This window comes from Lontra canadensis, unplaced genomic scaffold (genome assembly GCF_010015895.1).
Source record: "Lontra canadensis isolate GAN:19392208 unplaced genomic scaffold, GSC_riverotter_1.0 scaffold110, whole genome shotgun sequence".
NCBI classification, from domain to species: domain Eukaryota; kingdom Metazoa; phylum Chordata; class Mammalia; order Carnivora; family Mustelidae; genus Lontra; species Lontra canadensis.
Window position 1 is genome coordinate 2,753,666 of NW_022631104.1, and position 17,098 is coordinate 2,770,763.

The following is a 17,098-nucleotide window of genomic DNA, read 5'->3' on the forward strand; positions in this document are numbered from 1 at the left end:
CCCGTGGAGAACTTGTGCTTGTCTGATGGGGACAAATGGCGACCCAGAGAGGACTATAGCCAGACCTTCAGATTTTTCAAGAGAAACCTGACATTGTCTAATATGTAAGTGCTGGCCATTGATTCAACTCAAAAAAGGAGCAAACAGGAAACCTTGGCAGTCAATCAAAGCACATCTGCAAACTACCTACAGCTCTAGACCCTAGGTTTGGACCCCTGGGGGGAGACGAAGACCTCCAGGCCTGCAGGTCAGCTCAGTGGTTCATGCAATGCCTGTTTGGCCATTTTCCCTCTCTGGCTTCAGAGTCCCCTTGGAGCAGCTGGTCTCAGTGGCCTCTTCCGCCTTAGGGTCCCAGCTGTTAGTCACCATGTCCTCTTGGATCCCCAGCTTTGCGTCCAACACTGTCAGCATCTCTCTCTCACCAGGACGACAGAGTCATAAGCCAAGACTCAGAACCACGGGCCTGGGTCGGGGCAGTCTCGCAGGAAGGTTTTCTAAGCTGTGTGAGCTCGGGTGAGGTGGCCACGCCCGTCTCCTGCCCTCTAGACCCCCAGGTTTAGACTCCAACCCCCTTGGGTTTCAGCTCTGTTCTCTCCACCCCACCCCCATGTACGGGTCCCTGCTGCCCTGGGGAGCTCACTGAATGTCTCCCCACAGTCATCGTCGACTGCTCGGCCCAACATGCTGCCGCCGACAGTGGCCAGGTGAGCCAGCACCAAACCTGGGGGGATAAGCAGGGTCACCAGAGCAAAGGAGCTAACGGGAGCACTGGCAACTCTGGGCTTACAGAGTTTGGAGGGGAGGTCAACTTGAATTCAGTGCCGGGATGCCCAATATTCCCACCACCACCATGTAGGTGCCCCCAACCTTGCCCCCCCCACACCACCTACCGCCAAAGGCCAGACAGACCCAGTGGACTCACTCCCTGAGGTCAAGTCCACCTGCCAAGCCCTTGTGCAGCTCCGGGGAGTCAGCGATGAAACCATAAGTAAGGCCCAGGGGGTGCCGAAAGGGGGTGATTCTCAGGTTCGAGAAGAGTGGGTAGGGGTGAGGAAGGGATCCTGGGGACGGGTTACTTGGAGGGTGCACTTAGCAGGCTGGGCTCCTGTGTGGGCTGAGCCTGGAGGGATGTAGGCTTTGGTGATGGGCTGTGGTGTAGGGTGTTATGGGTTCCTAGTAGGATATTACGGGTTCGTAGTAGCTTAGGGATGGCTGGGTTTCAAAGTGAGCATGGCTTGGGTGGTCTGGGTTCCTGGTAGGCTGGGCTCAGGGTGGTCTTTTGTCTGGGTAGATGGGTAGTTTATGTTTCAAGTTGGACTGGTCTTGGGTGGTCTGGGTGCCTAGGTGGGCAGGGCTCAGGTGATGCTGGTCCGTGGGTAGATTTTCTGGTGGGCTGGGGTCCTGGGAGGTCTGAGCCCCGAGGCAGGGGCACTTAAGATGAACCAGAATCACTTGGGGTTGAAAGACAGGGCCCGGGGTGGTGGGGTGCAATGTCCCAGCCTTCTCTCCTGCCATCCCCAGGAGCACCTTGCCATCTCCCAGAACTTCAGGGCGAGCCAGGGGTAGGGGTATCCCTGCCTTCCAGAGCCTCCTGGGCTGGATCTCACGGGACATTGGGGCAGACCAGGGCCTGGCACTGGGGCCCTGAGCCTACTTGGACCCCGCAGTGGTGATCGGCATCGTCCCAGCCGGCACCCCTCCACTCGCCCCTGTAAATGGCCCGGCGCATGGACAGACTCAGCACTGTGCCAAGTGATTTTTTTTTTTTTTTCTGAAAACAGGTGCAGGCAGGAGGGGCGAGGCAGGGGAGCGGTCCTAGATGGAAATGCTGTTCTCTATCAGCACCGGGTCCAGGTAGTAGTAGGGGATGGGGAGCCCCTTGTTGCGCTGACGGATATTGTGCGAGATCTGGGCCAGGCGGTGCCGCAGGGTCTCCATGCTCCTCCGCGGGGCATCCTCCACGAAGTGGATGTCGGGGAAGTGGCCCAGAGGCCGCTACGGGCACACAACCGGGCAGCTGCCGCCCACCAGCCCGGGCCCCTCCACCTCGCCCCTGCCGTCGCCGCCGCTCTCCCCCTGCCTCCCGGGCTGGACACCCCCTCGCCAGTGCTCAGGCGCCCCCCCCCGCCCCTAGCCCTCTCCCTGCCGGTGCTCGGAGTAACCCCACCCCCTCCTGCACCCCGAGGACCCCGGGGCACCTTGTCGTCGGGCTCCCGACTGAGTGTCCAGAGCACCAACAGGGTGATGCACGTGGTTTTCACGTCGGGCAACGTGTCCATGAAGGTCTCCAGAGTGGTCAGCCCCTTGGCCTGCATCGGTGGGTTCCTCATGGACGATGGGAAGTTGGGCATCCAGGCGGTGTACTCCAGCTGGACGGGGGCGAGGGGAGATGGCAAAGGGGGAAGGGTTCTGGGTCAGACAGCACCCTCGGGACTCTGGGGTCTGAACTGAGCTAGGGACTGAAGCTGGGAGCTAGGCGGAGGCCTGAGTAGGGCTGATGGCCGAGGCTGGGTTCGCGGGCTGGAGCTGGGGCTGGCGAGGACCGGTACCTGCCCTGTGTTGACAGCGGCGTGCTTGGCAGAGCAAGTGTAGATGACTATGGTGACGTATCTGATCAGCTCAGGCACCGTGCGCAGGCACTGAGGGAAGCCTGGGGGGGCGGGGAAAGGCCCAGCAGCGTCAGTCCCGCCCCTGTCCTGGAGGCCGGCAGAGGGCTCCCACGAGCCGGGACACCCCCACCCGTTCCCCCGCACCGTGTCCCGCCAACGTTCCTAGCTGCCTTTTCGGGGTCCTGAGCTCATTCTGCCTGCTTGGCCCTCCTGTGACCACAACGCCCATCCTCCAGCGTCCCATCCCCCTACCCCACCCCATCCAGCCCACAAGTCTTGGGAGGTGGACCCAAATGGCCTTGGCCATGTCCTCCAGAGCTGCCTGAGGTGGAGGTGGGGCCCTGGGATCTTTACTGCCGCTCCCTTAGTGGGGGCTCTCTGGTCCCAGGACTCGGGGGCGGGCGTACAAGGCTTTGGGGGAATCCCGGCTTTCTTGTCCTGAGCCAGCACAGTCCCTCATCCACACCCACACTGCACACACGCACGTGCGCGCGCGGGCGCGCGCACACACACACACACACACACACACACATTCTTTCGAGCCTCTGCACTCATGCCAGGTGGATTTCTTGGTCCCACACTTAACCAAGCTGCTCGATTCTCCTTCCCATTGTCCCCAGGTTCCAGAAGCCTAACACAGTCAAACCGGACCCATTGTCTTCCTCCCCAAGCTCGTCCTTCCGGGCCCCCAGCTCACAGCGTGACACACACCATCCACCCAGTTCCACCCAGTTCCACCCAGTTCCAACAGCCCCAAACCTGGCAGTGGTCCTTGGCCCCTCCCTCCAAGCCCACCACGAAACCCCAACCAGTCACCAAATCCTGTCATTTCTCGCTCCCTGCAGCTCCGGAATTCTCTGCCTTGCCACAACTGCCCCCTGGCCAGGCCCCTGTCACCCCACTCTGGACACCACAGCAGTTTTGGGAACTGTCTCCTGACTCCCCAGCAACATGACAGTCTCAGGTACAAATCTGCTTTCCTTGCGGACCTCCTCGACGGCGCCCTCTGGTGGTCAGGGTAATTCCAGCCTCCCTCACCAGGCCTGACACCTGCCCTGCTCTCGCCTTCAGCCTTAGCTTAGCCCCATAGAGTCTGGCCAACTTCCAGCCTCAGCTCAGATGCAGGGACCTCCCAGGCAGCAACCGCAGCTCCCTCTGCCCGTTCTGGCTTCCCATCAGAGCTCTTGAATCCCACCTCTAACACCTGCTGGCTAACCTCCCCACCCTGCAGCTCCTAGCCAGATGTTAGCCCAGATGTTAGATCTCAGCTAGATCTTAGCATGCTGCTACCCTCCGCTCTCCACCCACCACCCTCCTCCAGCTGGGTTAGGTGCCTCCCCAGGGCTCCTAGTGCACCCCTACCCCACCCATCCACCCCCGCCCCCGGACTGCAGCAATCCTAAGACAGCATGATTGCCCTTCTACTGAGAGGACCAGCCCTGAGACTTGAGGGCAGACCCCTTCTCCTGTCTCATTCCCTTTGCCTCCCAGTACCCAGCGTTTATCACATCATAGATGCTCACTAAATATTTGCTGAGTGGTGCCCAAGCGGCATGACCTCAGGATGCTCGGCGGCCATCCTAGAACCCACCAGCTCCCCGGTTGCCAGCACACTCTACCATTTTCAGTTTGAGCTCACACCCCATTTCTCGCCCCACGAAGGCTTGTTTCCAGCGTGGGGAACTGGGAGCCCCCCAGATCCCCAGAGATGACCCTGCCCCACAGCCCCTGAGCTCCCACAGGGGCCAATTGGCAGCCCTGTTTCCTTCCCCGAGGATTTGCCTCTCCAAGATTTGGCTCCCTCAGCCCCCAGCAAGACATGTTCCACCACCAGCTGGAAGGGCCCACCCCTTAGTCCCAGGTCCGTGCAGGTGCCCAGTGCCCAGACCCATACCTGAGCTCTCACGCCCTAGGAGGCACTCCTTAAATATCTCCTGCACCCAGGACTGCAATTCCGGGTCACCCGCCACAGCCGCGTCACACGGATAATAGTAGGTGATGATCTCTGTCACGTACCTGACCGGGGAAAGGCCTCAGTTTGGATCCTCCCCTCCCCCCGCAGCGCTTTCCCCTGCCTTCCGCCCCAGGATGGCCCAGCCTCAGCCGCCCCAGACCTCCCCCTTCCTGCAATTGGGCACCTCCTGTGGGGCGCAGAGGTGGCCTCAGCCCCAAGCCAGGGTCTGGTCCTCAAAGCTTTCCCGTGCCTGCTCCCACCCTCCAGGCCGTCCACCCTGCATGCCACAACCTGTCGGCCCGGCCTCACCTCTCCAGTGCATCCCACACGGCCAGGGAGTCATCGCGGTAGTAATACCCCGGCAGGTCCTGGACCCCGCGCTCCACGAAGTCATTGGGGAGGTAGAGGCTGTCATAGGTTGTCTCTGACAGAGCCCGCACCATGACCTCAGCAAAGCCTTCCAGGCCCAGAGACATGCCCTGGGTGGGAAGAAGCAGCCGCTGAGGCCAGTGGGGTCCCGGCAGGGTCCCCACTCTGAGGATCACACCTGCCTCACACAGAGCCCACTGCATGCTCCCACAGCCGGCCCCATGAACTCCCATGCTCTGGGCCAGCACCACTCTGCACCCTCGTGGGCACAGCACCCACATACCCCGGTCCCCACCCGCCGTTCCCCTTGTGATCTGAAGGCAAGTGGGAAATCTTGCTTTAAGTCTAATGGCAATGCCCAGAATGGCAACAAAGGTCTTGCTGGAGTGCGGGCAGAAGTCTTACCCTGGCAGACAGCCCCCCCTCGTTGAGGAGGAGGGCCCGCCCGATGCTGTTGATCTGGATGGTGTACCGGGTGTGGGGGACCAGCAGCTGCAGGAGGGAGCAAGGAGAGAGGACCACAGTCAGCCCCAAAGGACCTCAGCATCATCCCCCCTCTTGTACAGCATCAAGACCCTATCACTTTGGGAAGTTCCCACCCCAAACCCTCTCTTGTGGGTGCCCAGCTGCCTCCCCAAGTCTACCAGGGGTCCCCCCTGAGCGCTGAGAGAGCCAGGTGCCTTTCTAGGGGGGCCTGGGGCCCAGCCCGTACCTTGTAGAGGGGGTGGCACATGGGTAGCTGCCTTATCATGGCCAGGCAGAAGGCCTCTGCGATGAGGTGCGTCTCCAGCAGGTGGGAGATGGCCTCGTGGCAATAGAACTCTGCGTAGCGCACCCATGTCTTGGCCAGCAACCAGTCCCACTCAGAGTCACTGGGCAGGAAGATGGGACAATCGGGCCCGGGGGTCTGGCTGAGCTAGGGATGGGGAAGGAGGGAAAGTTAGGTGAGGACACACACAAACACACACACACACACACACAGACACGGCCCCCACTGCAGGAAGGAGGCAGAAAGAGTCTGAACACACCAGGGCCCTTCCTCCCTCCTCACATTTGCTTTTGCTGTCCCCTCTGCCTGTAGTCCCTTTCCCTCTCCCTCTCTCTACCTGGCAGCTCCCATTCATTCAAGAAGCAGCTCGCAAGTTGCCTCTTCTGAGAAGTTTTCCTTATTTCAAACCCACAGCTGCCCTATTCAGCTGTACAAGTTGTGCACTGCACAAGGGTACCAGCCCTCTGGGGCAAAGAGAGTATCTGAAATCCTGGCTACACTGTTCCACTAATGAGCCAGGAGCACTGGGGCTTGGCTGGTCTCCCCTGCCCCCGCGCAAGAGATGCCTTTTTCTAATTTGGACATGACGCTGGTGGAGACCTCTGGGAACATAGCACCTCAATCCCCTTTCCTGCCAGGCCACTCTCAAGGCAGTGGCTAAGTCTGATTAGCTCAGTATTTCCAGCAGAGGTCTGGAACACAGCAGGTGTTGGCTTAACAAATAAATGAAGGAACGGACCCAAAGAGACAAGCTCAAGCAACCAAGCACATTACCATCATGTCACCTCTGCACATGTATTCACAGAGTAGGCAGGCTCTACACACCCCTGCATGCACCAAGGACAGCACCAGGGACCCAAGTTCACTCATGGGCAGACAGGTGGACAGGGGCAGGATGAAGTTGTATGCACGTAGGGACAAGAAGGGACTCAGCCCGAGGCTTATACATGGAGCCACACATACAGATAGGAACATGTATAAACATACGTGTGTTCTCAGATGCACACACAGGGATCGCACACTCATGTAAATGGGCACCTGCACACGTGTGCACGCACGCACACACGCATGCGCACACACAGGCGCTCGCATTGGCAACATGCTCAAGGGCCCCAGGCCTGCACCCCAGGCACCTGGATGGCGATGGGCATCATGTTCCCCTCCGAGCCGAAGTGCAGCAGGCAGAGGGGCGCGCAGTGATGCTGCTTCCTTCCGTTGAGCTCAATGGTGGGGATGCCTTCCAAGATGCGGTAGTCTGCCAGGTAAATGTTCCCCTTCTGCAAGGGAGCCGCAATGGGGGGGGGCAGGTAGGCACCAGCAGGGGGCACCTGCGAGCCCCGCCTTGGGTGCAGAGTGCCCTGGCCCCCCAGGTGCAGCGATTGGCTAAGGACCCGAGCGGGGAATACAGCGGCTGGTGGGACTCTGGGGACAGCGGGGTGGGACTGGAGAGACGGGGACCCCCGGGGACAGAGGGAGGCTGGGAGGCCAGGGATCTCCAGCCGATCGGGCCTCACCTCCAGCTCCGCTTGCAGGCACGTTCCCTCGCCCAGGAACGGGGCCACCATGTCATCTGTGACGGGGAACTTGTCCGGGATCTGCGTGCAGCGGCGGAGCAGGCCTGGGTTGATGCCGTTGAGGTACTGATACCCGAAGAAGCTGTCCTCTGTCCAGTGCGCGGCCACGTACTCTGGGTGGGGGATCGTGAGGACGTCATGACGTGGCCGGGTGTCCCTGAGACCCGAGACAGAAGAAGACCACGGACACCCGAGAAGACCCCCGCGCCCCCAGCCCCCGCCCCAGCCTCCCCTCGAGCAGCCGGCGGCGCCCGGGGCGGCATTCTCCACGAAGCCGCCAGAGGGCGCGCCCGCCCAGCCGGCCATTTGGGCCTGGGGCTGGCTGCGCCTCCCATCCCGCGGCCCCGACCGGGCGTCCCGCCTCCGGCAGGCGCTCGCAGCTCCCCCCGCCGGACATCGCAGGCTCCCCCGGGCTCGCCTCCCCCTACCCCATACCGGAGATGAAAGACTTGTTGGCGGGGAAGATTTTCTTGATGTCCTTCAACCTCTTCCACGATTGCTTGCAGTCCACCAGGCCACGGAGTTTGAAGCCCAGCGCCCTAGGGGACCCGGTTCGAGGGGGAGGCGCTCACACAGGCAGCCCTCCCTGCGTCTAGGGGTCTGGGGGGTCCCGGGCTCCCTAGGCCATTGCGAGCTCTGGGGCTGCGGCGGAGGCCGAGGCGCGTGGAGCGGGGACAGGGGCGCCCCCCTCCCCCCCCGGGCCCCCCACCCCCCCCCCGCGCACACTCACATGGGCCCCAGGCGGAAGAAGAAGGAGGCCGTCTTGACGAAGGAGAAGCGGAGGTTTGAGTTCAGGAACTTGGTGGCCTTAATGTTGATGAGAATCGGGAAGCCAGGGATATAACCATTCCACCTGTAGGAAGGAGTGCAGGGCTGGGGCGGGGCACCCGGGGTCCGGGGCAGCGCAGGGAGCGGGCAGAGCCCAGGGGTCAACCATGGGAGGGGCCCCAGGGCAGCCTCAGGTCCTCACTCGGGTCGGTTGGGGTTTCTCCGGACAGGAGGGCGGTAACTGGGGATATGCACGTAGTTGGGCAGGCCTGGAACGAAGACCCTCCAGCTGCAAAGAAAAGGGAGTCGGTGAGGCCTGGTGCCCACAGCCAACCCGGGGACGGAAGGCCAAGCCATCATGGCCCCCTGGTCCCCCGCAGACCCTGCCGCCCTCCGCTCACTGGTAGAAGTCCTGCTTGGCTCTGATCTCCTCCTGTCGATGCTCCAGAAGGATCGGGAGCGTGTCCTCTGCTCTTGTCTTTCCTGCAAGGAGACCACAGAGGAGGCTCAAGGTCTGACCTTGGCCTTGTCAGCCCCGGACCACTTAGCGAGGATCAGAATTCAGCTCCTGCCCTCTAGACTGACTCTGCCGGCCCACAGACAAGGACTGGGAAGGCTTACCCTGGGCTGGGGAGGGAGGAGGGCTATGTCCTCCCAAAAACTCAGAAAGAGGGGTCAGGGACCACCCTCCTCTCCCCAGCTCTGCCCCTGGAGCCTGGCTTGCTGCCGGGAGGAAGTCCCTCTTCTGGACCTACTAAAACATTAGTAAAGGTCAGTCACGTAGCACTTACTAGGCACTAGACACTTTCCAAACACTCTCTCCTACATATATAAATATACATGTTTAGATTTTATTTATTCATTTGACAGAGAGCACAGACGGAGAGGGAGAAGCAGGCTCTCCACTATCAGGGAGCTGACTCGGGGCTCTAATCTAGGACCCTGATATCATGACCTGAGCTGAAGGCAGAGGTTTCACGTCAGAGCCACCCAGGCACCCTGAGTCTACTTATATTAATAAAAATCCACACAGGAACAACCTAACCAGCAGGTGACTATTACAGGCCTGCAATCCTGTCTCCACAATTCCAAAACCCAAAAGACAATAGACACCAACCTTGTCTTTTTCACAAGTTGAGCACAAATTCCTTGGTCTGCAAAACCTGCTCTGAATTTAGCGGAGGCTATACAGTCTTTATTGAACTCACTTGGCATAACTATCGGTGTTTTTTTTTTCTGCAGAAATATTAGAATATTTGGCAAGGGGGTGCCCTGGTGGATGTATTATTTAATGTATAGACTGTGTAAATGGGAAAATATAGATATAGATGTATATATACACACCTATTCTAAATGAGATCTGAATTTCTTTCTTTTAAGATTTATTTATGAGAGAGTGTGTGCATGGAGGGAGGGGCAGAAGGAGGGGGAGAATCTCAAGCAGACTTCCCGCTCAGCAGGGAGCCTGACCTGGGGCTCCACCCCAGGACCCCAACATCACGACCTGAGCTGAAACCGAGTGGGACACTCAACCAACTGAGCCACCCAGGTGCCCCTGAGATCTGAATTTCAAGACCACCCTGACCCCAAATTTTCAGCTAAGGGACCATACCGTTGTGCTCGTTTTACAAGGAGAAAACAACCAGTGTTACACAGAGAGAAAGCGTGAGCTGGGATTTGAACCAAGGCAGCCTGCTTGGGACAACTCACCTGCCCCCCAGCCACGAACCACACCAAGAGTTGTTAAGCCTTTTAAAATTCCTTTTAGAGGCTATGTCCCTGGATTCTTGCATCAGCCCTATGAAGTAGGCTCTACCATTAGACCCATTTTCCAGAGGAGAACACTGAGGCTTAGAATCCAGCGAGTAAGTGGTGGCGCTGAGATGGACACCCAGGCCTGTCTCTGTCCAGCGTCCTGGCTGGCAGCCCCGGCTGCCGTGTGCCTATCGCCGCAGCCCCGTCACCTTCCCTCGAGGCCCCCTTTGCCACCTCTCCTTCCTCCATCTGCCGCACCTCATGTTGTGTCCCTGGTGAACAGTGCCCCCCTGGAGTTGTGCAACCACGGGACCCAGCTGGGCTTCAACCCCTGGGTGGGGGCCGGACTCCTTCCAGGGCTGGGCCGTGACGCAAGCTTTCTGTGCTGCTGTTGTAAGCGGCCGCTCCACCCAGCGCCATTCCTGCGCAGCACCAGGCCTCGTCCTGCCCTGCCCCTGCTTCCTGGCCACTGGGCCACCGCTGGAAGATCCTCCATTGCCCCCCGCCCCCCGCCCAGGCTGGGAGTTGGGGGAGCTGTCCCCTTGGGTCTCCTCACCCTCCCCCAGGCCTGCCTCCCTCTGCCTCTTTCCCCAGCTCAAGCCCTGTCTCCCTGCTCCCAGGGAAATGAGAGGTGCACGGGGGGGGGGGGGGGGGGCGTTGCCAAGGGAACCTAAGAGGACAAGCTTGCAGTCCCCCTGTAGCAGCCACATCCTAGGAAGCTGAGCCAAGCCCACCAGACCGGTGTGGGCACGAGGAGCTGGGACTCCCTGTTCTTCTTCCAGGCGAGCAAGCAAGTGTCTGGGAATACAGCCTCAGCTTTGACCGGGCACTAGAGAACACCCCAACAGTCTAACATTAACAGGCCCTCCCCCGGGTTACTGGATGAAGGAGCCCTTCGGGAGCAGCAGTGAGTCCTGGGGGAGAAGTAAGGTGTCCGTCGGCGTGGCAGGGAGGGAAGCCTTGGGATGTTCCAATAGAACATCCCGTGCCCCGCTGGAGACCCCGCTGGCTCTGTTGAACTCCCAGGCCTTCGTAAGGAAACAGGCAGCAGATGGGACGGTGATAAGGCATCCTGCTGCGTCCCGTGGGAGTCAGGAGCAGGACCGCAGGGGAGCTAGCGGAGAGCACACTTGCCTTCGGCTAAGACCCAGGATCCTGAGACCCTGAGGGTGGCCCAGAGCCCCCCTATTTGTGTCCCCGCAGGGTGCAGCCCCGAGCTGGGCCCTGGAGCACCAGGGACTGAGGGTGCTACGTGAGGGCGGCGGGTGAGGACGGGCCCAGCAGGTGACAGCCAGGAGGGAGCCAGGGGCCTGGTGGCAGGGGTGGGGTGCTGAGGGCTCACCTGTCGCCTCCCTGAGGGCCAGGGTCTCATAGCCATCCATCCACTGGTAGGCGGGGAAGTGGTAGACGCGGCCGTTGGGGGCTCCGATCTGCACATAGTTGCAATACCAGGAGTTCTTGGGGAGGAAGGAGTAGCGCTCCTTATGCAGGCGGATAATGATGAGCTCCCCCAGGTCCTGCTCGCAGCAGACTGTGTACTCGTCCACCTGGGCCGGGCACAGGGCTAGGTGAGTGGCAGGATCCCCCCGCCCCCCCAACCGCCCAGCCCCTCAGCCAGGCTCTGCTCCTGCACTGGGGTTGATGCTCACCTCCCTGGGCAGGGGGGGCGACCTGATCGTGGGGCTCCCCTCCCCCACTCCCACTGGACCGTCACCTGCTGGGCCCCTCCACCCAAGGCTGCAACACACCAGTCCCTCCGCCTCCATTCCCAGCCACCCGCCCCCTCTTCTGAGGCTGTGGGACTCATGCAGCCCCCCAGGGGCTGGTCTACAAAGGGGTCCAAGTGGAGTCCAGGGCTCCCCCAGACCTCCTGCCATCTTAGAGTGGGCAGAGGTGGTGCAGCCAGCCTCGTCTTCTCCTACTTATCAGTGAAGACATGGAGATGCAGACATGGCCATACAGTCAGAGTGACCTGCTAATTTCACACAGCAGCAGGTGGCCGGACCGGACCCAGAATTAGGGCTGAGGGACCAGCAAAGGGCGCCTTCCATCATGGAGAAGGCAGGCCCCACTGGACAGGCTGGTCGGATGCCATTTTAAATCGCAGATAATCCAATGTGCTCTTAAGCCATTTATGATGCAACTGAACTTGGGAAGAGTAAGGATGGGAGCGAGAGGGATGAGGGAAAGGGAGAGGCCATGGGCAGGAATGAGGGAGGGTGAAAGGATATGGGGAGAGATGAGGGAGGGGGAGAGGAAATGGGGAGGGATTGGGGAGGGGGAGAGGACATGGGCAGGAATGAGGGAGGGGGAGAGGCTGTGGGGAGGAATGAGGGGGAAGAAGAGGAAATGGGGATGGATGAAGAAGGGGGAGAGGCCATGGAGAGGGATGAGGAAATGGAGAGAGACCAGGGAGCGGGAGAGGCCAAGGGCAAGAAAGGGAGGGAGAGGCTGAGAGATGAGGGATGTGGGTGAGGAAGAGAGAGGAGGGGAGAGAGGGCAGGGAGAGATGAGACATGAGCACAGAGGGGTTAGTGGTGACAGAGCAGGGATGAGGCAGGGTGGCCGGAAAGCAGGGACCCAGGGACTACTGGGAGCCAGGTCTGCGGGGAGGGCATCCAAAGCTGCCCTTGGAGACCCCTGCTTGCAGGGCTCCCCCAGAGTGCCCTGGCGCTCCCCGCCCCTGTCTTCCTCGCGCACACACCTCCAGCCATCCTCGTGCTCCCTGGACACACACACACGCACACACATTCTCACACTCCACACACTCACACCACACACAGTCCACACACACACTCACAGTCCACACACATACCACACTCACACTCCACACACACACATTTTCACACTCCACACACTCACACCACACACTCACACTCCACACACACACATTCTCATACACCACACACTTACACACCACATTCATACTCCACACACTCACACTCCACACACACATACCTCACTTTGACATTCCACACACTCACACAGCACACGCATAACACTCACACACACAGCACACACACTCATACACCACACACATATTCACTTAACCACACACGCACGTATACTCCATACACACACACATACATACCCACAAGTACTCACATGCCGCACATTCACGCAGCACACACATCACTCACATGCCACACACACCACACATTCACATGTACACACACAGACCACATACACACAGAGCACACTCATGTGTACACACACACACATGCACATGCACACCCCCCACACACGCACTCACTCACCGCCCCAGTCGCGAAGTCTCTCCCGAAATGGTTCAGCAGCTGCTTATGGCTCTCTCCTCGGGTCCCCACAATGGTCAGCGAGATGGAGTCCATCGTTCCCGACAAGAGGTCGGTACCCGTGGCCACCTTGACTTTGTAGGCGGCCATGGCTGCTCTTGAGGAAGCAGGAGGGAGGGCTCAAGTGCAGACACTGAGGGGGGCCACACAGCGGGGGCCCAGGCCAGGCAGGAGAAGCCAGACGCAGGGAGATGTGGACGGGGCCAGCCTCCTGAGAGGGAGAGGTGAGGCAGGGACGTCTGGCCCAGGGGCAGCCCGAAGCCTGGAGAGGTGCTGCCCTTGGCGGCCGGGCGGGGAGCCAGGCAGGCTGGGGCGGGGCGAAGTCGGGCAGGCGGGCGAGCCGGTGTCTGGACCGCCAGCCCTCCAGCAGCCGGCAGTGAGGACAGGCAGACAGGATGCTGGGCTGGCATCTGAGAGGGTGGATGGAACAAGCCTCGGATGAAGGAGGCTGCAGGGTGGGGGAGCCAGTCCAGCCTGAGCCCGGGCCCCAGGGAAGTGGGGGGACAGGGCTGGGCGGGGCTCCCAGATCATTATCGGCCTAATAAGCGCCTTCCTTCTGCCCGCCCCCATGGGCAACAGCACTGGGCACCCCTGCTGAGCCCATCCAGGGGCAGCGGGTCACCCCCCCCACAGTGGGGGCGGCCCAGGGAGACAGGCACAGCAGGAACTCTCTGTCCTCATGGCCCGCTGCTGGACCATGGGCCATTCCTCTCAGGGCAATGGGACAGGCAGTGGCCGCTGTGGGAAGGCTGGTCCATCCTCCTGCCCCAGAGCCCAGAGCCCTTGAGGGGAAGAGCAGTGGATGCCGCAGAGAGGTTCCAGCCCAGGTTCCCTCTGAGGTGTCACCCTTCTCTCACCATTGAGGGAAGGTCACACTTGCGCGGGGCCAAGTTAACGTCAAAGAGGGCTGGGATTCTGAGATGGGAGGGAGAGAGGGTGTCTGTTGCCTCCTGCAAGGCCTGGGTCCCCCGAGCCGAGGGACAGGGTGCATACGAGAGTGGATGACACTTGCAGTGAAGCTGGGAGCAAGAGAAATAAGCCACGGGGTGGACATGAACTTTGTGGTATAGTCCTAACAGAATTCTACACAGAAATTAAAAAAAAAAAACAAAACAAACAAAAAAAAAAACCCTCAAACTGTGATGTGGATGACATGGAGGAATGAAAAAAGCCGGAAGGAAAAAAGTGCACGCTCTATCGTTCCATCAGTTGGAAGTTCGAGAACAGACGAAACCAGGCAGTTCCTAGGAAAGCTCGGCGACGGCAGCTGAGAGCACCTGTGAGGGGGGAGCCGCGTGGAGAGCTGAAACCTTCTGTGTCTTGATCTGGGTGGTACGGAAGGGAACTGATGCATTTTGTTCTATGCTATCCCTCAAGTTCACAAAGTACCCGCCCCGCCCCACCCCACCCCCAAAAAGCAACGAAGCAAGGAAGAGGATGGGGGTCAAGGTTGGGCTCTGATAGAACTGGGTTTGTCCGGAACCAAATCATTCATCCCCTCAGGAGGTGTCCGGGGAGCACACCTGTTTCAGGCACTGTTCTAGGCCCTGCAGATGCGGAGAACAAATGAAATCCTCGCAGAGCAGTAAGCTCTGGGGGAGCTTCGCAGGGAGAGAAGGAAACGATCTTTCTGTTATCAGTTTGGACATTACACTCTGCGGAGAATCTGGAGCGGGAAGGGAGTTGGGATTGGGGGCTCGTTTCCAGGAGCCACGAGGACTGGCCAAGGCCCCAGGGTAGAGCTGACTTTAGGAAGGTGTCAGGACTGGGGGTAGATTAAGAGAGAGGGTGGGAGGTCTACTCTCAGGGACAGTGAGGGGAGAGTCACATTCCCGCCCACTCGGCTTGGACTTGCCCTCTTTGCTTCTGCCTCCCAGGAGCAGCTCCCACCAACCAGGAAGCTCCAGCCCAGGTTCCCTCTGAGGGCTGGGATTCTGAGATGGAGAGAAGATTCCAGAAGGTTCTGGATTGGGTGAGGAATGGAGAGGAGGTTGCAATTCAGGTTGTGCTTAGGGACAGGGCTGTGATCAGAGGTAGGGACTGAAATGACCTTTTTAAGACCCAAATGTGCTCCTGTCACCCCCATGCCGTCCAACCCCAGCTGAGGCCTGGTGGCTGCTCCTTCTGACCTTCCCGATAATGACGTCATCCATTCACGTAGCTCCCGTGGCCTGTCTCCTAGGTCTCGTCCCAAAGCAAATCACCCTCTTCCTCCTCGAGCTTCCATTCTAGGAAGACAATACAGCTTACTAATGAAGTAAATAAAATATTATGCTGGTGATCGAGTACTGAGGAGAAGCAGGGAAGGAAATTTTAAAGTATAAGGGAGCAAACTTTAGATAGAAAGGGGTCAGGGAAGAGCCCTTCAACAAGAGGACTTTTTGAATAAAGGCATGAAGGAAGTGAGATCATTCCCCTTGCAACCTCAGGGCCTTTGCACATGCTGTCTCACTCTACCACTTGGACCGGGTTAAGTTTCCTCTTCCTTCTGATGTTAGCATGATAAGGGCTTCATCAAAGAAGGCCAGATTTCACGATTAATGGCTCCACGGCACCGCAGCTAACATCTTTGACTGGTGCCCATCCTCCCCACTGGATTAGACTGTCCTCCGTTTGGTTGGGTTTTCTCCCCACCTCCCGGCCCAGTACCCAACACCTGGTCTTGAAACGTGATTCTTAATGGTAGGTGGGCTGGTGTGATGAGGGTGAGGAGGTCAGGGCTGAGAAGCACATCACGGATGGGGCTGGACTAGGGGGAGACTCAGAGAGGAGAGCTAGATTGGGGTAAGAACCAGGTGGGATGAGGGTTGGGGAAGAGGAACTGATTAAGGGGATGGAGACAGGATGGGTGAGAAGGCTGGGGATAGTCGTGCCTGTGTATGACTGTGGGTGACTGGCAGGGCTGTCTCATCTGTGTGGCACAGTGCTGCCCTGGGCTGAGGACCAGGAGCTGTCAGGCAGGTCAAGCCTGCCCTCCTGGGCTCCGCTCAGCCACCCAGATGACTCTTGGGGGATGCTAGGAGCCTGATGCTGCAAATTTGCATCATAAGATGCAAATTCCAAGCCAAGTTTTCCCAGCCTCGACCTGGCAGCCACTCCCCTTTCCTCGAGACTGTGCCCCCAGGGGGCTGCTAATCTTGGAGCAGGGCGGGGTGGCTTGGGGATTGAAGCTCATTTCCAGGCCCCTCTGGGACACAGAGTCCCTGGGGGAGTGGGGGTGAGAGGCCCCTCCTGAACCTTGTAATCCAGTGGTAAAATCACATAGTGGGGTGTGGGGAGGAGGCAGGGCACCTGCAAGGTAAAGGGAGAGGGGAATTTGGGAGAGCAGGACAAGGAGCTGATGGTGTAGAAGTGTTTGGGTGTCATCCCAAATGGTGGGGATCTACCTCCATCCCCCAAAAGCTGCCTCCTCAAATCATAACCCACGATCAATAGGTACCCCCCCCAGCCGATCCTTTTGTCCCCCAAAAGCAAGAGCACAGCAGCCCTGGGTTTGATCAGGACAAGGGTCTGGAGTGGGGATTCAGTCCCTGAAGGAAATGGAAGGAGGTGAGGACAGTGGGGGAAGGGACACGAATGCGGCTGTGCACCTGAGCACGTGGATGAGACTAGGCATGAGAATGAAGATGGGGCGCTCCCCACGTACGGCCCAAACGTGGATGCGTGCCTCTGGGTAGGTGCTCACTGGGCTGAAAAACTGGTTCTCCTGGACCAGGGCCGGACCGGGGAGCAGGGGAGGTCCCTGGGAAGGACGCGAGCACGCCGGGTTGGCTCGCAAGGGCCACCCACACAGGAAGCTGAGTCCTCATGGCTGGGCACCCCCTGCTTGCCCCACCCCAAGCCCTGCAAGGAGGGGAGCAACCCCTGGGGCCCCGCCCCCCAGGATAGAAAAAAATCAAATGGGGTCACTCTCCTGCTTAAAACTCACCGGCACATCACACGGTATTGCCCTTAGAATCAAATCCAAGGATGCAGTGTGGACGTCA

General features: G+C 59.5%; 1 protein-coding gene across 1 annotated transcript; it reads right to left on the bottom strand.

Moving 5' to 3' along the window:
* Positions 1-1,762: 1,762 nt before the first annotated feature.
* Positions 1,763-13,214, bottom strand: ALOX12B (arachidonate 12-lipoxygenase, 12R type). Its single transcript, XM_032839848.1, has 15 exons — positions 13,056-13,214; positions 11,141-11,345; positions 8,445-8,526; positions 8,246-8,332; positions 8,006-8,128; positions 7,711-7,814; positions 7,216-7,388; positions 6,835-6,978; positions 5,645-5,848; positions 5,338-5,424; positions 4,873-5,042; positions 4,504-4,625; positions 2,550-2,650; positions 2,199-2,369; positions 1,763-1,995 (listed from the first exon to the last, which is right to left on the bottom strand). Exons 1-15 carry the CDS (start codon positions 13,200-13,202, stop codon positions 1,816-1,818), a joined length of 2,100 nt encoding a protein of 699 aa, XP_032695739.1. The 5' UTR covers positions 13,203-13,214; the 3' UTR covers positions 1,763-1,815.
* Between the last annotated feature and the right edge of the window lie 3,884 nt (positions 13,215-17,098).